The 22541-nt window shown below is 43.9% G+C and overlaps 1 protein-coding gene across 5 annotated transcripts in view; it reads right to left on the bottom strand.

Moving 5' to 3' along the window:
* Window positions 1-6247: 6247 nt before the first annotated feature.
* LOC140740442 (dynein axonemal assembly factor 1-like) overlaps window positions 6248-22541 on the bottom strand; it is a 186088-nt gene continuing 169794 nt past the window's right edge. For all 5 annotated transcript variants that reach the window (XM_073069579.1, XM_073069576.1, XM_073069580.1 and 2 more), the window contains one exon: window positions 6248-6521. In XM_073069579.1, coding sequence (XP_072925680.1) covers window positions 6427-6521 — 95 coding nt within the window. In that variant the 3' untranslated portion in view covers window positions 6248-6426. The remainder of the gene's footprint in view (window positions 6522-22541) is intronic.

Consider the following 22541-nt stretch of genomic DNA (forward strand, 5'->3'; position numbering starts at 1 on the left):
TCCACACTGCCAAGAGTCTTACCATTAAAACTATATTCTGCCATCATATTTGACCTACCAAATGAACCACCTCATGCTTATCTGGGTTGAACTCCATCTGCCACTTCTCAGCCCAGTTTTGCATCGTATGAATGTCCTGCTGTAACCTCTGACAGCCCTCCACACTATCCACTACCATCAGTCTTGATGAAGGGTCTCTGCCCAAAACGTCAAATGTAGTCTTTTCCGTTGATGCTACCTGGCCTGCTGAGTTCTTCCAAGCATTTCGTGTGTGTGTTGCTTGAATTTCCAGCATCTGCAGATTTTCTCTTGTTTGTGATTGGACTATTTTGACATTGCAATATAGTATGCATTTTCTATCTCCCACTGTAATTTGTAGACAACATCCTTACTACTGTTTGGGGGTCCGTATACAACTCCTGTCCTTGCAGTTCCTTCGCTCCATCCACAATGATTCAACAGCATCATATTTCTAGGATTTGATTTGAATTTTTACTAATAGAGCAACACTGCTATCCTCTGCCTTCCTGCCTGTCCTTTCGATACAATGTGTATCCTTGAACATTAAGCTCCCAGGTATTATCTTCTTTCAGCCATGATTCAGTAATGCCCACTACATCAAACATGGCAACTGTGCTACAAGTTCATCTACCTTATACCATATATTGCACACATTCAAATACAACACTATCAGTCTTGTATTCACTTTTTTTGATTTTGTCTGCCTTTTACATTGCAACTCATTCTGTTGACTGCAATTTTGCCTAATCAACAGCCTCTTCTCACTACACATTGCCTCTGTTTGTAAACCAGCTACCTCATCTTCAGCACTATCACTCCGGTTCCCATCCCCCTGACAAATTAATTTAAACCCATCTGAACAATTCTAGTCAACCTGCCCACAAGGATATTGGATCCCCTCTGGTTTAGGTGTTACCCATCCCTTTTGTACAAGTTGTACCTTCCCCAGAAGAGATCTCAATGACCCAAAAGTCTGAACCCCTGCCCCCTACACCAGTTCCTCAGCCACACGTTCACCTACCTAATCATCCTATTCTTACCCTGGCACACGGCGCAGGCAGAGAACCAGAGATTGTTTCTCAGCTTTTTACTGAGCTCCCTGAAATCTCCCCTCAGGACCTCCTTACCTTGTCTACCTTTAATGTCATTGGTACCAACATGTACCAAGACTTCTGGCTGCTAACCCTCACCCTTGAGAATGCCATATACCTGATCCAAGAAATCCCTGAATCTGGCACCAGGTAGACAACATACCATTCTGGTGTCTCTATTGAGCATACAGAACCTCATTTCTGTTCCTCTGACTATGGAATTGCCCATCAACAGTGCAGCCCTCATCACCTCTCTTCCTGAGACCCAGTCACTGTGGCTCCCCCCCACAGTAGGGTGTCCCCCTTAAAGTTGTATACTTATTATTGAGGGGAACAGCCACAGGTGTACTCTGCACTGGCTGTCCATTTCCCCTCCTTCTCCTGACAGTCAACCAGTTAATTGTCTTCTGCAGTCTAGGGGTTTGATGCCATTAGTTCAGTTTGGCACAGAATCATGGGCTGAAAGCCTCTTTTCCTGTTCCATGAGCAGTTTCACATAAAAATGGGCTCTTTGGCCTGCCAAGACTATACTGGTCATCCACTATCACTTTTATACAAATCTTACATTTAATCACATTTTATTCTCCCCACATTCTCATCAACTCTTGCCAGATTCTACCACTTGCCTACACAAGGAAAAATTTGCAGTTGTGGCAGCCCGCACACGCGGGACTCGAACCACCATCGGGAGCCGTGGGCAGACACGTGGTAGCACATTTGGAACTACCCGCTCGGGGTGGACCTTCCGGGGACAGTCTGACGTCACGTCCGCCCCGCGGGTTGCAGGGGCCCATGAGAGGGGAGATTTAAGCACGCAATCTTGAATCAGTAAAGGCATTCTGAGTTCATCTCTCTCTGCCTCTGTGTGTTTCTTTAGTAGCGTGTTGCACGCGACTACATTGGTGACCCCGATGTTCCAGACGGCATCTGGAGCCAGTGACTCAGTGACCAGCCATGAGTTTGAGCAACTCGCACAGCACGGTCTCTCTGAAGCTTCCGACTTTCTGGGCCACTCAGCCCCATTTTTGGTTCCAGCAGCTGAGGCCCAGTTCAATATCAGAGACATTACAGCCGACACCACCCAGTACTACTACATGGTCAGCACGCTCAACCAGGAGACGGCAGGCCGGACCATCGACTTCCTATGCCAGCCACCAACGGAGGACAGGTACACTAATTTTAAGGCGCTCCTGATCTGTACCTTCGGACTCTCCCGCCGCAAATGGGCCACGCGGCTCCTACACATGGACGGTCTGGGTGAACGCATGCCATCCAAGCTCATGAATGATATGCTGGCACTCATGGACGGCCATAAGCCGTGCCTTTTATTTGAACAGTTGTTCCTCGAGCAAATGCCAAAGGACATTCGCCTCCTCCTCGTGAGTGAGGATTTCAGTGACCCACGTAGGGTCATGGCTAAAGCAGACGTCCTTTGGCAGAGCAAGCAACATGGAGCAGCCTCCACTGGCCTACCCACGATCGCGCGCCCCAAAGCCCAGGCCCTGCAACCGAAGCCGTTGAGACCCACGGGGGAGAAAGACGAAAGTTCAGAACAATGGTGTTTCTATCACCAAAGATGGGGCTCAGGTGCACGCCGCTGCTGTCCATCATGTGCTTTTCCAGGAAAAGCACCAGTATTCGGATGTACTATCTCACTGCATTTCGGGTCCAGCCGTTTCACTTGGACTTTCACGTTGGCAGCGGTGTCACAGCCACTACTAGGGGCAGATTTCCTACAAGCCAACTGCCTCCTGGTCGACTTGAAAGACCGGCGTTTGGTCCACGCTGAGACGTTCCAGACTTTGCAGCTCGGAGCAGTCAAGCTACCGGCCCTCCACCTGGATTCCGTGACCCTCTCGGGTAACAAATTAGCCAGGGTGTTGGTGGAATTCCCCTCCATAGTCACCCCACAGTTCTCCACAGCCAACCCCAAGTGCGGCGTACAGCACTACATTCCCACGCAAGGACCGCCGCTGCATGCCCGAGCTCGCAGACTCCCACCCGCCAAGGAGGAGTTCCGTAAGATGGAAGTTCCGTAAGGAGGAGTTCCGTAAGATGGAAGTTCCGTAAGGAGGAGTTCCGTAAGATGGAAGAGATGGGAATTGTACGCCGCTCAGACAGCCCATGGGCATCCCCACTGCACATGGTGCCCAAGTCCACAGGAGGATGGAGGCCTTGTGGAGACTGCAGAAGGTTCAACGACACCACAACCGCCAACAGATACCTGGTACCCCACATCCAGGACTTCATGGCGAACCTGCATGAAGCGACCATCTTCTCGAAAATTGACCTGGTCAGGGGATATCAACAGATCCCAGTGCATCCCGACGACACGCCCAGGACAGCCCTCATCACCCAGTTCGGCTTGTTCCAATTCCTGAGGATGCCTTTCGGTCTCAAGAATGCAGCCCAAACTTTCCAAAGGCTCATGGACTCGGTGGGACGCGGCCTGAATTTTGCTTTCATTTACTTGGACGATATCCTGGTGGCCAGCAGTTTGCACTAAGAGCAGGTGGCACATTTGCACCAGCTCTGCCAATGCCTAAGCGACCACGGACTGGCAATCAATCCGGCAAAGTGCCAGTTTGGGCTGACAGAGATCGACTTCTCCACAGAGTCAACCGACATGGCGCAGTTTCCCTACCGGACAAGATCCAGGCCTTCCGCCAGTTGCCCAAGCCCAGCACGGTCAAGGTCCAGGCCTTCCGCCAGTTGCCCAAGCCCAGCACGGTCAAGGGGCTGCAGGAGTTTGTAGGGATGATCAACTTTTATCATCGGTTCGTGCCAGTGGCGGCACGCAACATGAGACCGTTGTTCAGCCTGATGGCCAGCAAGGCCAAAGAAGCAGCATGGGACACGGAGTCCATGGTGGTGTTCGAGCAGGCCAAGGAGGCGCTGGCAAAGGTGACCCTCCTAGTGCACCCGAGAGTCGATGTACCCATGCACTCACAGTCGACGCTTCCGACACAGTAGTCGACAGAGTCCTAGAGCAGCTTGTCGAGGGCCAGTGGCGACCACTCGCTTTCTTCAGCCGGCACCTACGGCCACCAGAGGTGAAGTACAGGGCTTTCGACAGTGAGTTGCTAGCGCTCTACCTGGCTGTCCGGCATTTCCGATACTTCCTCGAGGGAAGGGAGTTCACCATGTATACTGACCACAAGCCACTCACCTTCGCATTGGCCAAGGTATCAGACCCATGGTTGGCTCGGCAGCAGAGGCACCTGTCCTTTATTTTAGAATTCACCACGGACGTCTGCCACGTCGCAGGTAAGAACAACGTCATCACCGACACACTGTCTCGCCCCTGCCTCCACTCAGTAGGCATATTGTCCTCAGGAATAGGCTACACAGCACTGGCGGAAGCACAACGGTCGGACACCGAGATCCCGGCTTACCGCACCACTGTTTCGGGGCTCCAGCTGGAGGACGTCTCCATCGGCCCCGGCAGCGGATCGACTCCTGTGCGACGTGTCTACTGGCAAACCCCGACCCGTGGTACCAGCAGCATGGAGGTGCCGGGTGTTCGACACACTGCACGACCTGACCCACCTGTCCAGCCGGGCGTCCATCAAGCTGGTATTGGACAGATTCGTCTGGCAGGGTTTGCGCAAACAGGTCGGACACTGGGCCAGGACCTGCATACACTGCCAGACCGCCAAAGTCCAGTGACACGTGAAGGCTCCCCTCCAGCAGTTCCAGCTGATGCACAAGAGGTTCCAATACATTCATGTGGACATCGTCGGCCCCCACTAGTCTCCTGGGTCACCAGGTGTATCTTTACCATGGTAGACAGGTTCACCAGATGGCTGGAAACCATACCGCTCGCAGACACTTCCACTGAGTCCTGCGCCAGGACGCTCATTGCAAACTGGATCGCCAGGTTCGGCCTCCCAGTGGACATCACCTCCGACAGAGAGGCGCAGTTCACGTCTGGTTTGTGGACAGCACTGGCGCAGCTCCTGGGCACCCAACTGCATCACCCCACAGTGTACCATCCCCAGTCTAACGGTTTGGTAGAGCGATTCCACTGGCATCTCAAGTTGGCCCTGATGGCGCACCTCAGGGGCCCCAACTGGACAGATGAGCTTCCCTGGGTCCTACTGGGCTTCCGCACAGCCCCCAGGGAGGACCTGGACATCTCCTCGGCGGAATTGGTCTATGGTGCCCCACTGACGGTCCCGGGTGAGTTCGTACCAGAGGCCCGAGGTTCGAAAGAAACTCCAGCAGTGGTGCTAACGAGGTTGCGGGACAAGGTAGGTACCCTGAGGGTCCCGACCTCCAGGCATGGTCCCTCAAACCGCCTCAAACTGCACTTGGACATTGAGCAACCAGTGAGGGTACCCGCACCGCGCCGGCAAGGCCGGTCACCCAAGCAAGCCACACAGACTGGGGGCTCCACTTCCCTGATGGACGTTTCTGGGTGGGCGGTGGTGTGGCAGCCCGCATACGCGGGACTCAAACCGCCATCGGGAGCCGCGGTAACGGACACGCGGTAGTGCTTTTGGAACTACCTGCTCGGGGCAGACCTTCTGGGGACAGTCTGATGTCACGTCCGCCCCGCGGATCACAGGGGCCCATGGGAGGGGAGATTTAAGCACGCAATCTTGAATCAGTAAAGGCATTCTGAGTTCAGCTCTCTCTGCCTCCATGTGTTTCTTTAGTAGCACGTTGCGCGCAACTACACAGTAGACAATCTACCAATCAACCCACCAATCTTTTGGACATGGGATAAGATCAGAGTACCTGGGGAAATGTATGTCATCAAAGTGAGAACATAAATACTCCACATAGATAGCAGCAGATGTCAGAACTGAACCTGGGTCTCTGAGGCAGCTCTGTGTGGCCCATACACTTGGAATGGTTACTCAAGGGCCAGTCACACAAGGGTTACTAGATCATGATAAAGAATAAAGTATCAGCACTGTTGAAACAGTGACCGAGGATTATCCATGGGTAGTGTGATTGGAAGAAGTAAGCAGTAAAGTAACTAAGAGGGTTATTAAACATGAAAAACCTCAACACAAGAGCTTTTAAAATACTAAACGCTGAGGGCAGTTGCTCATTAAACACCTCCATGTCCCTTTGTACCCATTGCCTTTCTGCTGTCACAACTTGGCTTCTGATTCTTTGTAATGTCAAGTTATTAATATGGACTAATTTATTAAAAAGAAAGGAAAATAGATCTAACAGCATACTGTAGAACAGAATATCATTAACAAAAAAGTTAACATTGTTTTGTCAAACAGGAATCTTAAGTGTTAGATAAATCCTCTGTGAACTGGATTTTTCCCATTTTTTTTAAAACATGCACTTCTCAGTCTAGTTCAAACGCATTATCTTCAACATTGACGAGACCCAGATGCTGAACTTCTGATTCCTCTTGAATTTGTCTGTCCTTTGGGTTGTGTTCTGAAAAGATAAACAAGAATTACTTAATAGATATCAACACTTCAAGTTCAGGTTTGCAAATGTTCAGGAAAGAAAACAAACACCTGAATGAATATTTTGTCTGTGACCTTTCCTGATGCACATTTATAAAATTCTATCTACATATTATGTACTGATGCTCTGGTTTAAAATATAGGCTATGCTGCTGAGAATGGCTGTAGCTTAATAAAGTTACATTTAAATTTGGTACTTTCTGTAACTAGTGAATCTAACCAAGTCTGGAGCAAGACTCCAGTCCAACTCAGCAGCCATAATTAGCAGGTAGTATGCCCCTTTGATCACTTTGCATTAAAATGAACATTTTTTGTTGTAATTGTGGTCTTTCTGGTAAAAATTGACAGAATTTATTCTTTCATTGTGAACGCTGTTTTTAAGACACTATGCATCTGTAATGCTGCTGCAAGTGTATTTCATTTCCCTGTGTATATGAGTATAAACAACTTGGATTTTCAATTAAGGCCCTTTCTCTTCTTACATTCATGGCATAACTTAGGCAAATGACACAGAAAAGTTATTCCAAAGATGCTAGGAATTCCTTTCTCAATGAGCAACAGCTATATCTGTTCCTGGGATCTATTTGTAGCAAGCTGGCTATTATGTTTCCAATATTATAAGAGTTTCATCACCTTAAAAGTTGTTAATTAATGGTAACATTCTTTCTGACACCTCAGCATTCTGAACTGTGTACAGGTAGTCCCCGAGTTACGAACGTCCGACTTACGGACAACTCATACTTACGAACCGAGGAAGGAGAAAGCCGTCCGACATTTTAAGTTGGATCGTGACGCCATCCACCATTTTAAGTCGTTGCCGTTGACACTGTGTTGAGTGTTTAACTTTGTATTTGGCTTTAATTTTTCTTAGTAAGGTTCACCCTGACCCCGCCCATCTCCCCTCCCCCACCCCCTACCGTTCCGATCAGCTGGTGGCACAGTGAGATCAGCGCCGGGCTGGAGAACAGAGTTTCCTGAGTTCGATCCAGTGATAGACCGTTCCCGTGCCGGATTGATGTCGATCCAGTGACTCCGTACCATCCGTGCTGGGTTGATGTCGAGCTTGCAACTCGACCTTGTAAAAAAAAAACACTGCCATCTCCAGTTTAAATTCCCACGCGGAATATTGTGGATGATTAAATACTCAAATCCAGCACGGCCCCCACTTGTCCCATTTAGCCTGTCTCAATGTAGTGGTCCTTAGGACCCCGCGGACCTCGGGAGCCGCCGCCCGTAGTTTTTCTGTTTCATTGACAGGAAGCAATCGCAATTGAAAATAAAGTGGAAATAATAAAGCGTTTGGAAAGAGATGAAATGCCATCAGTCATTGGAAGTGTTAGGCTACAGTTGGTCAACGATCGGAACAATTTTAAAGGATAACAGATAAAGTGAGAATAATGGAGCATGTGAAAGACGCTGCCCCAATTAAAGCTACAATTATTACTAAGCAACGCAGTGGTTTAATTATTGGAATACATACGTTTCTTAAATGTTTTATATTCATAGAAAGGTAAAATATATACTAAGACAAACGTTTGACTAACTGACGCTAAATAGTACCAGATGCACTTGTTCCGACTTCCGTACAAATACGGACTCAGGAACGGAACTTGTACGTAACCCGGGGCTACCTGTATTGGTATATTCCTGTCACATGTACTGAGATAATAATGTTTTCTTTTAATGCCATATGCAATTACATTGAGGTAGTACAAAAAAAAGCGTAATACAGAATATACTGTTGAATCTCGTAATAATGCATCATTTATTTTTCAATAGCTTAGTACACTGAAGGATCTGTACTTAGAAATTCAGTTACATAACAGGTGTATCTCAAGAACGTGTGCATGGTCCACTGCTTGATATCCGTGATTGTGTGGCTATGCATAGTTGCAGCATCAGATATAAATTCACCAATGACAGAATCATGGCAGAATCTTAGAAGCTGATGAGGAGGTACAGGACTGAGATACATAGGCTAGTTGAGTGATGTCACAACAACAACCTTGCACTCAGTGTAAGCATGATCAAGAAACTAATCATGGACTTCAGGAAGGGAAGAATACTGACCAGTCCTCATTAAGGGGTTAGCAGTGGAAAGGGTGAGCAGCTTCAAGATCCTTGATATCAACATCTCAGAGCAACTATCCTGGACTCAACACATTGATGCAATCCTGGGGTGTTACTTCATTAAGAGTTTGGCGAGATCTGGTGCATCACCAAAGACACTTGCAAATTTGCACAGCATTCTAAATGATTGTATCACAGCCTGTTCTGGAGCCTCAATGTACAAGACTGCAAGAGGCTACAGAGGGTCATAGACTCAGCTATTCCATGTTGGCCACAATGCTCGCTACCATCAAGGATATCTTCAAAAGGCACCCATGTCAAGAATATAGCACCCATCATTAAAGACCCTCACCATCCAGGGCATTTCTCTTTGCATTACTATCATTGTGAGGACATACAGGAGCCGGAAGACCCACAGTCAACATATTAAGATCAGTTTCTTTCACATCACCATCAGATTTCCAAAATGTTCACAAACCCATGAAGACTAACTCATTACTCATTATTCATCTCTTGCACTGTTTTGGTTTAGAAGTTATAGTCATCTTTATTTCTTCCATCAACACATTTCACAACATATCAGTGATAACAGTCAGAATCAGGTTTATTATCACTGGCATATATGTCAGGAAATTTGTTCATTTTGCCAGCAGTATATTGGAATAGATAATATTTTTAAACTATAAATTACAATAAGAAATATATTAAAAAATAAATTAAGTAGCACAAGAAGAGAGCAAAAATTAGTAGGTTGTGTTCATGGATTCATTGTCAATTCAGAAATCCGATGTTTAGGGGAAGAAGCTGCGTCTGGAACATGGAGCATGTGTCTTCAGAGTCCTGTACCTCCTCCTTGATGTTAGCAATGAAAAGAGAGCATGTCCTGGGAGATGCGGGTTCTTAAAGATGGACACCACCTTCTTGAGGCATCTCCTTTAGAAAGGATCCTCAATACTGGGGAGCTAGTGCCCGTGATGGAGCTGGCTGAGTTGACAACTTTCTTCAGCTTTTTCCAATCCGGTGCAGTGCCCCCCTCCATTCTAGACAGTGTTGCAACCAGTTAGAAGGCTCTCCATGGTACACCCGTAGGAACTTGCAAGAACCTTCAGAGACATACCAAGTCTCCTCAAACTCCTAATGGAATATAGCTACTGCCATACCTTCTTTGTAATTGTATCAATATGGTGGACCCAGGATAGATCTTCAGAGATGTTGACACCCAGGAATTTGAAACTGCTCACTCTTCCACTGGTGCATGTTCCCCCAAAGCCCACAATCAATTCCTTGATTTTACTGACAATAAGTGCGAGGCTGTTGTGGCAACACCATTCAACCAGTTGATTTCTCTCGCTGCTAAGTGTTTCCTCATTGCCATCTGAAATTTTGCCAGCAATAGTTACGTCAAGCAGCAAATTTATTGATGGTGTTTGAGCCAGACACACAGTCATAGGTGTAAAGAGAATAGAGCAGTGGGCTAAGCACACATCAGTGAGGTGCACCAGTGTTGATTGTCAGGGAGTAGATGATAATATTTCTGGTCTGCACTGACTGTGGCCTACCAATGAGGAAGTCAAGGGTCCAGTTGCAGAGGGAGGTACTGAAGTCATGTTTTGGAGCTCATTGATTAGAACTAAAGGTATGATTGTGTTGAATACTGAGCTGTAATCAATAAACAGCAACCGGAGGCAAGTATTGTTCTTCTCCAGGTGATCCAAGGCCAAGTGCAAAGCCAGTGAGATTGCTTCTGCTGTAAACAGATTGTGGCAATAGGCAAATTGGACCAGATCCAGGTCTTTGCTTAGACAGGAGCTGATTCTGGCCATGACCGATCTCTCAAAACATTTCATCACAGTAGACATGAGTGCAACTAGGGCAAGAGTCATTGAGGCAGCTCACCCTGCTCTTCTTGGGCACTGATAAAATTGTCTCCCTTTTGAAGCAGGTGAGAAACTCCAACTACAGCAGTAAGAGATTGAAGATGCCCTTGAACACTCCTGCCAGTTGGATGAAACAGGTTTTAAATGCCCTACCAGGTACACCATCAGTGTCTGACACCTTGCGAGAGTTCATATTCTTGAAAGATGTCCTGATGTTGGCCTTTAAGGTAGAGCCAAGAGATCAGAGGGTCACAAGATGCTGCAGGAACTCACACATGTGCAGCTTTATTCTCCCTTTCAAAGCTTGCATAAAAGACATTGAGCTCACATAGGAATGAAGCATCATAGCCATTCATAAAGTTAGATTTCACCTTGCAGGAAGTCATACCCTGTCAGAGCTGACATACATCTGATTCCCTCCCTAACTTCAATCAGTATAGTTTTTTTGCTCTTAAAATAGATTTCCATATGTCATACCTGAATTTTTTGTATGGTTCTGGATCCCCAGTCTTGAATGCCATAGATCTAGCCCTCAGCAAATTACAAATCTCCTGGTTCATCCACAGCTATTGATTTGGGAATGTCTGGTATGTTCTCAAAGGCACACACTCATACATACAGGTCTCGATGAAATTGGTGACAACTGTGGCATGTATATTCATTCAGATTCGAAGATGAATCTCTGAACATTGATCATTTTCACTAGAGATATGCAATAACAACTATTTGGGGTCATTTTTTCCCTGTCAAAAAAATTAACCATGATTTCAACAACAGGAGCACATAGAATATTCACACTGCCATGTTGCACAAGAAACTTCAACTGTAATGGGCACTCTTAGAACAACATGATCTTTCCAACTATTCTGGGGCACTGTGAAGTTATCTGGATGAATAGCAATTTATTTTCACACCACTAAACTTAAATGGAAGCACAACACAAAAAACTAAGAAATTACAACTATAGAACAAAAAGTTAGCAAATAGAAGAGCATGACCCTCATGGAAGACACCCGCATGATCTGAGCAGATGAGATGTCGACAAGGTAGCATTACATCCTGACTCAGAGTTGAAGACCTCTTCCCAGAAACAGAAGGGTTCCTTGTGGTGTTGCCTGCCCCTTGGGTATCTTGTGACTGTCTTATGACCATGATGTAATTGAGTATCTTGTGAGCATTATGTAATTGGCTCGTGACGGTGGGGTAATGTAATTTTCCTGCCAGTCTGAGGTCACATGATGTAATTTTCTCACCAGTGAGGTCTTATGATGGGAAAATCCCTGTTGTGACACAGTTAGTTTGCTATTTAGTTAGTTTTGCTGCGTATTCGTCTCATGACGCAGTTTTGTTTTAAAGTGGAGTTTTACTTTCTATCTTAAGGTGGAAACGTTATTGCCGGCAGTTTCACTAATCACTGCCAGTATTTGTTTTGTATACCTTTGTTACCTCTACAGTCTAGTATTGGAGAGTGAAGACTTTACCAAAGACAGACAGACATACTTTATTGATCCCGAGGGAAATTGGGTTTCGTTACAGCCGCACCAACCAAGAATAGTGAAGAAATATAGCAATATAAAAACATAAATAATTAAATAGTAAGTTAATTGTGCCAAGTGGAAATAAGTCCAGGACCAGCCTATTGGCACAGGGTGTCTGACATAGTACGGGAACCCGAAGGATTGAGTAAAGCTGGCGTCGTTCGGCAGTTTCATAAAGGATCGACCTTATTGAAACTTCATTCAGGAATAGTGGTCTGCATCTGAGATAACCCCTGCAAGATCAGGAAGGTTTGTGCAGTGTTCACAATCCAGCAAAAATGTCAGTTCCTTTAAGCCATTTTATTTCCTTCATCGTGAATCCTTTAGACAAGGCATCTCCCCGCTGGGATCAGCAGTAATGTCACGTCTTCGAGAAAACCCGATTTCAAGGAAGTCTCTCCTGTCTGTATAAATCACTTGGACCTTTGAATTTACCACTTTAAGACTGTGTTCGAATTTACCACTTTAAGAACTATTCCAGAGCTTGGCTGTTTGTTAAATTACCGTATAGCAGTTAACTTCCGGTTAAGTTAGTCATTTGTTTACTTTTCCCTTTTGTTGAGCAGAGTTTAATAAATGTTTATGTTTGTTTATAAAACCTGACTCAATTCTATATTCATTGTTGCCGACCACATAACAGAAATTGGGGGCTTGTCCGGGATTCGTTCCAATTTTGAGTTTATGTGCTTGTTTAATTATCAATCTGATTTGGAAAAGGGAAATACCTGATTCTTTTTGTTTGATTGGGCTGTGGGTGGTATTTGGCAGCAATGAATATTAACGGCTTTCTGGCATTGCCAGACCCGGAGGTATTAGCAAAGGTAAGAAAGGGTGATGTATCCGAGATTGCTAGAAGGTTGGACCTTAAAGGAATTTCAAAGGTTACAACAAAGCCAGTAATTCAGAGAAAAATCGTGGCACATTATATAGAGTCGAATGATTTTGATGAAGAAGTGTTAGATACGTTTCCAATAAGTAAACTGGAGATGCAGTTACAAATAGAACAAAGTTAGAGCAATTTAAAGCGGAAGTAGCAGCTAGAGAAGCAGATAAAAAGAGGGAGTTTGAGCTGGTGATGGAGAAATTAAAGTCTGAGAATAGGGCGTCTGGTTCTAAGAAACTGTTTGTTCTTAGTCAGGAAATTAAATTGGTTCCTCCATTTAGTGAGACAGAAATAGATAAATATTTCAAGCATTTTGAAACTGTTGCTCTGATTTCTGAATGGCCGAAAGATAAATCATCAGTGCTGTTACAAAGTGTAATTCAAGGTAAAGCACAACAAGTTTATACAGCTTTAACTGCTGAGCAAGCATTTGATTATGATATTGCGAAGCAGCATATACTGAAAGAGTATGAACTGGTTCTGGAAGCTTACAGAGAAAGATTCAGAAATTTCAAGAAATCCATGGACAAAACTTACGTGAAATTTGCCTACGATAAATCTGTGTGTTTTGAGTGATGGGTTTCCTCTAAAAATCTGAATGGAAAGAATGATGACTTAAAACAGTTGATTTTAATGGAGGAATATAAAAGGTACTAAGCTATTGATGTAAGAACATACTTAAATGAGAGAGACACTGCTACATTGCAAGAGTCTGCTAAATTAGCAGATGAGTATGCTTTAATCTATAAGAATAAATTTCCTCCGGGTAGAACTTTTAAAAGGAGAAATAGCACAGAGTCAAGGTAAACCAGAAATTAAATCAGAAGTTAGTGAGAAAGGTAAGGATGAAGGGAAACATGTGAAGGAAAGAGAGTTTGGTCCTTTTTGTAATTATTGAAAGAAACTTGGTTGTGTAATAGCTAACTGTTTCCAATTGAGGAAGAAGGAGAAGGAGGCAGTCCCAGATGCCTGTGTGCAACATATTGAAAAACCTGTAAATCCACAGAGTTCAAGAAATACAAATGAAGCTTTATCAGAGTCTGACAAAGTTAAGAAGGGATATGATCATTTTAAAACTGAAGAATTTGTATCCTTGAAAGAGTGTGTCTGTGCAGGATGAGGCTGCTACCCATAACCGTTCAACTCGGGATTCAAATTTTGAGAATGTGTCAGAAACTTTCTTATCTTTATTGTTTGATCAAAACTCTTGTAGTAAGTCTGACCATGAAGATTTGTCTCTATCTCGGAAGGAGATGATAACAGAGCAGAGCAGAGTAGAGACCCTGAGATTATCAAATTAAAAGAACAAGCTCTTACAGATAGTGAAATTGAGAAGGTGCCAATAAGTTATTATTTTAAGAGTGGACTGTTAATGAGGAAGTGGAGATCCTAAAGTTTATCAGAATGAGATTTTAACTTTGGCTCATGGTATGCCCTTGAGAAAACTGTAAACAAGGTTTTTAAACATTTTTACTGGCCTGGGTTAAGAAAAGATGTGGCGACATAAGTGTGAGGTGCTACATTTTGGTAGGACTAATCAAAATAAGATATATATGGTAAATTCAGATTCAGATTATTGTTGTTTAGAAACCAAAAATGCAATGCAGTTAAAAAATGAGGCAACGTTCCTCCAGAATGATATCACAAAAGCATATGACAAAACAGACTACACTAGAAAATCCACATAACGTTTGTCAATCCCCAATCCAGAGCCCGAAGAGGCTGCTGCGTATTAATATCGCACTACCATCTTAGCGTGTTCCCCGGAAAGGAGCTCCAAATCCATCAGACAAACAAGATCAAAAACTAAAGCTACAAGACCTGCACAAAACCACATAGTTACAACATATAGTTACAACAGTGCAAACAATAGCATAATTGATAAAAAACAGACTATGGGCACAGTAAAAATAGTCCAAAGATGTTAAAGGACTATAAGTTCAAAAGAAATCACCACACAGTTTCCACAAGTCCCCAGGGTCCCGAAAGACTCGCCATCCCATGCCGACGGCAGAAGGGAATACCCCCACTATGGACTTCCACGGCACCGCCCGACTCAGCCTCGCAGACGTAGCACACAATGAAAGCTCCGTTGAAACCAGCCTCACAGACGCAGAACACACCGAAAGCGACCTGACCACAGTGGACTCCGAGTCCGTCAAACCTCCGAGCCAACGACTGTCCCCTCCGGCACAGCTTCTCCAAGCACCATCCTCTGCCGAGCGTATTAAGACGGCCCCACCAACGACCATCGGCAACGCGACCCTGAGGACTGGAGGCCTGTTCTTCCTAGCAGAGTCCCGGACCTCACAGCAGCAATGAAGAAGGTCTTCCTGGAGATTTCCCAATGTTCCTCCGTGCTCCCAAGTCCTTTTTCAATCGATTATGATTGTGCACGGGACCCCTCTTCACAAATAACAGATAATCAGCTCCAGGGTGGCCACTGCAAGCTGCGTCGTGCTGCCATTTTGGAATCAATCTCCATGGTAGGACATAAATGGTAGGGCATTGAGGAATGCAGTAGAACAGAGTGATCTAAGAATAATGGTGCATAGTTCCTGAAGGTGGAATCGCATGTGGATAGGGTGGTGAAGAAAGCTTTTGGTATGCTGGCCTTTATAAATCAGAGCATTGACTATAGGAGTTGGGATGTAATGTTAAAATTATACAAGGCATTGGTGAGGCCAAATTTGGAGTATTGTGTACAGTTCTGGCCACCAAATTATAGGAAAGATGTTAACAAAATAGAGAGAGTACAGAGGAGATTTACTAGAATGTTACCTGGGTTTCAGCACCTACGTTACAGAGTAAGGCTGAACAAGTTAGGTTTTCATTATTTGGAGCGTAGAAGGTTGTGGGGGAACTTGATAGAGGTATTTTAAAAATATGAGGGGGATAAATAGATTTGACGTGGATAGGCTTTTTCCATTAAGAATAGGGGAGATTCAAACAAGAGGGCATGAGTTGAGAGTTAAGGGGCAAAAGTTTAGGGGTAACACGAGGGGGAACTTCTTTAATCAGAGAGTGGTAGCTGTGTGGAACGAGCTTCCAGTAGAAGTGGTAGAGGCAGGTTCGATATTGCCATTTAAAAAAAAATTGGATAGGTATATGGACAGGAAAGGAACGGAGGGTTATGGGCTGAGTGTAGGTCAGTGGGACTAGGTGAGAGTAAGCATTCAGCACAGACTAGAAGGGCCGAGATAGTCTGTTTCCATGCTGTAATTGTTATATGGTTATATGGACATTTTGCCGAATGTGTCATACTTGTCAGATTGTGGGTAAACCTAATCAAGTTACTCCAGTGGCCCCACTACAACCTATTCCTGCATTTGGTGAACCGTTTTCCAAAATGATTGTAGATTGTGTAGGCCCATTGCCAAAAATGAAAACTGACCATCAATATTTGCTGACCATCAGTGTCTAGGTCTCCAGAGGCAATACCACTCAGGAATATAATGGCTAGAACTGTAATAAAGGCTCTTATAAAATGCTTTACTTATTTTGGGTTGCCTAAAGAAATACAATCTGATCAAGGTAGTAATTTTATGTCTGGATTGTTCCAGCAGATAGTTTATAAGCTGGGAGCCAAACAGATTACCTTGTCTGCATACCATCCAGAATCGCAAGGAGGCTTGGAGAGGTTCTATTCTACCCTCAGAACCATGATTAGAACATATTGTATGGAAAATGAACAGGATTGGGATGAGGGCATTTATTTATTTTTATTTGCAGTACGGGAATCAGCGCAGGAATCCTTAGGTTTTAGTCCTTTTGTACTTGTGTTTGGGCATAGAGTTAGAAGACCTTTGGCCTTGTTAAAAGAACAGTGGATTAATAAAGAGGTACATACTAATTTGCTGGATTATGTTTTGAAATTTATGGAAAGATTGCATAAAGCTTGTAGCTTAGTCAGGGAAAATTTGAAATTGGCTCAGGAGAAAATGAAAACTTGGTATGATAAGGAAGCTAGAATGAGGTCATTTAAGCCTGGAGATAAGGAGTTGGTTCTTTTTGCAGTGCAAACGAACCCTTTACAAGCTAAATTTCATGGTCCTTATGAGATTATATCTAAAGTTAATGATGTGGATTATGTGATAAAAATACCAGATCGAAGAAGGTCAACAAAGCTTTGTCATATAAATATAATAAATTATATTATGAGAAACAATCCACTACTATGACTGTTGTGGTTAATAATAATGAGTCTGATCCCATTGAGAACTTAATGGATGATTTATCTGAATCTCATTTTAAACCCAACATTATTTCTGCTCAATAACCAAAATCAGGAATTCTGGAAAATATTGATGAGAAATTGGCTCATTTACAGCCAGAGCAGAGGCAGCAGATGAAGCAGTTACTTTTGAAATATAGGGATTTATTTCCAGATGTTCCTGAAAGAACCACAGTAGCTTCACATGACGTAGATGTTGGAGAAGCCAAACCCATAAAGCAACATCCATATTGGACAAACATGGAAAAACGTGAACTTACTGAACAAGAAATTAAGTGTATGTTAGAGAATAATATTATTAGACCTTCTAATTCAAATTGGAGTTCACCTTGTGTTATGATGCCTAAGCCAGACGGCAGTATTCAGTTTTGTACTGATTACAGGAAGGTGAATGCTGTCACAAAATCAGATGCATATCCAATCCCTAGAGTGGATGATAGTGTGGACAAAGTTGGAAAAGCAAAATTCCTTACAAAAATGATTCGTTAAAAGGTTATTGGTGTGTTCCATTGATGGATAGAGGTAGAGAGATTTCTGCATTTGTAACCCCATCTGGGTTATATGAATATAATGTTCTTCCCTTTTGGATGAAGAATGTACCAGGTACTTTCCAGCAGATGATTAATTCTGTGATTCATGGGTTAAAAGATACAGGTGCCTATATTGATGATTTAGTTACAGGAAATGATACTAGAGAAGCACATATTACTGCAGTGGAGAAACTATTTGAAAGGCTTTCAAAAGCTAACTTAACTATTAACTTAGCTAAAAGTGAATTTGGTCATGCCACTGTGACCTACCTTGGTTATGTTGTGGGTCAAGGTAAACTAGCTTCTGTTCAGGAAAAGGTTCAGGCAATTTTACAGGTACCCGCTCCAACTGGTAAAAAGACTCTCAGAAGATTCTTGGGAATGGTAGGATATTACCGAAAATTTTGTAAGAATTTTGCTGACATTGCCCTTCCATTAACTAACCTCATAACAAAAGATGAAAAGTTTGTGTGGACAGTACTTTGTAAGGAGGCATTTGATAAATTGAAAACTATGCTATGTCATCAACCAATACTCAGGTCACCTGACTTTGAAAAACCATTTTCATTAGTTGTAGATGCTAGTGATGAGGCTGCAGGAGCAGTGTTACTTCAAAGGAATGAGGGTGACGAGGTTGATCATCCAGTAGCTTACTTTTCTACGAAATATAATGAGCATCAAAGAAACTATTCAACTATGGAAAAGGAATTATTATCCCTTGTTTTGGGTTTAAAACATTTTTATGTGTATGTTGGTACAATTCAGAACCACAGAACATTACAGCACAGAAACAGGTCTTTTGGCCCTTCTTGGCTCAGTCGAACCATTTTTCTGCCTAGTCCCACTGACCTGCACCTGGACCATATCCCTTCATACACCTCTCATCCATGTACCTATCCAAGTTTTTCTTAAATGTTAAAAGTGAGCCTGCATTTACCACTTCATCTGGCAGCTCATTCCACACTCCCACCACTCTCTGTGTGAAGAAACCCCCTCTAATGTTCCCTTTAAACTTTTCACCCTTAACCCACGTCCTCTGTTTTTTTTCTCCCCTGGCCTCAGTGGAAAAAGCTTGTTTGCATTCACTCTATCTATACCCATCATAATTTTATATACCTCTATCAAGTCTCCCCTCATTCTCCTACGCTCCAGGGAATCAAATCCTAACCTCTGTAACTCTGTTTCTCAAGTTCCGGCAACACCCTTGTAAGGCTTCTCTGCACTCTTTCATCCTTATTAAAATCCTTCCTGTAATTTGGTGACCAAAACTGCACACAATACTCCAAATTCGGCCTCACTAATGCCTTATACAACTTCACCATTACATTCCAACTCTTATACTCAATACTTTGATTTATAAAGGCTAATGTACCAAAAGCTCTCTTTATGACCCTATCTACCTGTGACACCACTTTTAGGGAATTTTGTATCTGTATTCCCAGATCCCTCTATTCTACTGCACTCCTCAGTGCCCTACCATTTACCTTGTATGTTCTAACTTGCGTTGTCCTTCCAAAGTGCAATACCTCACACTAGTCTGTATTAAACTCCATCTGCCATTTTTCAGCCCATTTTTCCAGCTGGTCCAAATCCCTCTGCAAGCTTTGAAACCCTTCCTCTCTGTCCACTACATCTCCAATCTTTGTATCATCAGCAAATTTGCTGATCCAATTTACCACATTATCATCCAGATCATTGATATAGATGACAAATAACAATGGACCCAGCACTGATCCCTGTGGCACACCACTTGTCACAGGCCTCCAGTCAGAGCAGCAATCCTCCATTACCACTCTCTGGCTTCTCCCATTGAGCCAATGTCTAATCCAATTTACTACCTCACCATGTATACCCAGCGACTAAATCTTCCTAACTAACCTCCCATGTGGGACCTTGTCAAAGGCCTTACTGAAGTCCATGTAGACAACATCCACTGCCTTCCCTTCATCCACTTTACTTGTAACCTCCTCGAAAAACTCAGATTTGTTAAACGTGACCTACCACGCACAAAGCAGTGTTGACTCTCCCTAATAAGACCCTGTCTATATAAATACTTGTGGATCCTATCTCTTACTATTCCTTCCAATAATTTACCTACTACCAACGTCAAACTTACCGGCCTATAATTTTCCAGATTACTTTTAGAACCTTTTTTAAACAACGGAACAACATGAGCTATCCTCCAATCCTCCGGCACCTCACCTGTGGATACCGACATTTTAAATATGTCTGTCAGGGTCCCTACAATTTCAACACTAGTCTCCTTCAAGGTCCAAGGGAATACCCTATCAGGTCCTGGGGATTCATCTACTCTGATTTGCCTCAAGATAGCAAGCACCTCCTCCTCTTCAATCTGTATAGGTTCCATGACCTCACTACCTGTTGGCTTATTTCCATTGACTCCATGCCAGTTTCCTTAGTAAATACACACAAAACACCCATTTAAGATCTCCCCCATTTCTTTTGGTTCCATGCCTAGCCAACCACTCTGATCTTCAAGAAGACCAATTTTATCCCTTACTAACCTTTTGCTCTAAATATACCTGTAGAAGTTCTTTGGATTATCCTTCAGCTTGACTGCCAAAGCAACCTCATGTCTTCCTTTAGCACTCCTGATTTCTTTCTTACGTGTTTTTTTTTGCACTTTTTATACTCCTCAAGCACGCTATTTGCTCCCTGTTTCCTATAGATGTCATCCATCTCTTTCTTCTTCTTTATCAGAGTTCCAATATCCCTTGAGAACCAATTCTTATTCACTTTGCCTTTAATCCTGACAGGAACATACAGACTCCACACTCTCAAAAATTCTCCTTTGAAGGCCTCCCACTGACCAACGACATCCTTGCCAGAGAACAACCTGTCCCAATCCATGCATTTTAGATCCTTTCTCATTTCTTCAAATTTGGCCTTTGTCCAGTTTAGAACCACAACCCAAGGACTAGATCTATCTTTATCCATGAACAAATTGAAACTAATGGTGTTGTGATCACTGGAACCAAAGTGTTCCCCTACCCACACTTCCGTCACCTGTCCTAACTCATTTCCTAACAAGAGATCTAATATTTCACCCTCTCTAGTCGGTACCTCTAAATAATTGATTTAGAAAACTTTCCTGGACACATTTTACAAACTCTAACCTGTCTAGACCTTTAACAGTATGGGAGTCCCAACCAATATGTGGAAAATTAAAATCCCCTACTATCACAACTTTATGTTTCCTGCAGTTGTCTGCTATCTCTCTGCAAATTTGCTCCTCCAATTCTCTCTGACTATTGGGTGGTCGATAATGCAACCCCATTAATGTGGTCATACCTTTCCTGTTTCTCAGCTCCACTAATACGGCCTTGGTAGACAAGCTCTCCAATCTGTTTTGCCTGAGCACCGCTGTAACATTTTCCCTGACTAGCAATGACACCACCCCCCACCCTTCATCCCTCAGCCTCTATCACGTCTGAAACATCAGAACCCTGGAACATTGAGGTGCCAGTCCTGCCCCTCCTGTAGCCAAGTTTCACTAATGGCTATAATGTCATAATTCCATGTGTCAATCCACGCCCTCAGCTCATCAGCCTTCCCCACAATACTCCTCGCATTGAAATAGACACACCTCAGAAGATTATTACCACCATACACAAACCCTTCTATTTGTGACTTTGTATAAAACATTAACATCATTTATTTTCACCCCCGCTCCACTATCTACTCTGGCACTGTGATTCCCATCCCCTGCAAATCTTGTTTAAACCACCCCCCCCCCCCCCCCCCACCAACAGCACTGACAAACCTCCCTGCAAGGATATTGGTCCCCCTGTAGTTCAGGTGTAACCTGTCTCTCTTGTACAGGTTCCACCTGCCTCAGAAGAGGTCCCAATGATCCTGAAATCTGAAACCATGCCCCCTACACCAGTTCCTCAGCCACGTGTTCATCCTCCAGCAGGGGTGTCAAACTCATTTTAGGTCACGGGCCGGATTGAGCAAAATGCAGCTTCATGCGGGCCAGATCAGTCCGACGCGTGCAAACGCAGCTTTCGTCGCCTCCGTTTTTTCAGCCTGCTCTCATGTGTCTCAGTCTCTGCTATAACTACAAAGTGTTTCACTTTACAAATTCCGTTTCTTATGAAGAAGACTGCCGAACAAGACTGCCGAATAAACACTAAAAACCCTGAAAACCTGGTACCTGAATAAACTCAGCATTAGCCATATCATATGCCATAGGCGCTTCGATTACTGGGGCCAGCTTTAATAGTAATTAGATATTATCTCGCGGGCCAAAGATAATTCCACCGCGGGCCGGATTTGGCCCGCGGGCCTTGAGTTTGACATATATGCTCCAGAGCATCCTATTCTTACCCTCACTGGCACGTGGCACAGGTCACAATCCTGGGATTACCACCCTAGAGGTCCTGCTTTTTAACTTTCTACCAAGCTCTCTATACTCACTCTTTCTTCCTACGTCATTGGTACTGATGTGTACCATGACATCTGGCTGCTCACCCTCCCATTTCAGAAAGCTGTGCACGTGATCAGAGACATCCCTGACCCTGGCACCTGGGAGGCAACAAACCATCCAGGAGTCTCTGTCGCGACCACAGAACCTCCTGTCTGTACCTCCAACTATCGAGCCCCATATCACTACTGCTCGCCTCTTCTTTCCCCCTCCCTTCTGCACTGCAGAACCAGACTCAGTGTCAGAAACCCTCGTAGTTTACACCGATCATAATCCTTTAGTGTTTCTGAGTAAGATGAAAAACAAAAATAGGTGGTTACTGAATTGGAGTTTGATGTTACAGGAGTATAATATTTTGATAACTAATATTAAAAGCAAAGATAATGTGATTGCTGACTGTCTGTCTAGA

This window comes from Hemitrygon akajei, chromosome 17 (genome assembly GCF_048418815.1).
Source record: "Hemitrygon akajei chromosome 17, sHemAka1.3, whole genome shotgun sequence".
Lineage (NCBI taxonomy): Eukaryota > Metazoa > Chordata > Chondrichthyes > Myliobatiformes > Dasyatidae > Hemitrygon > Hemitrygon akajei.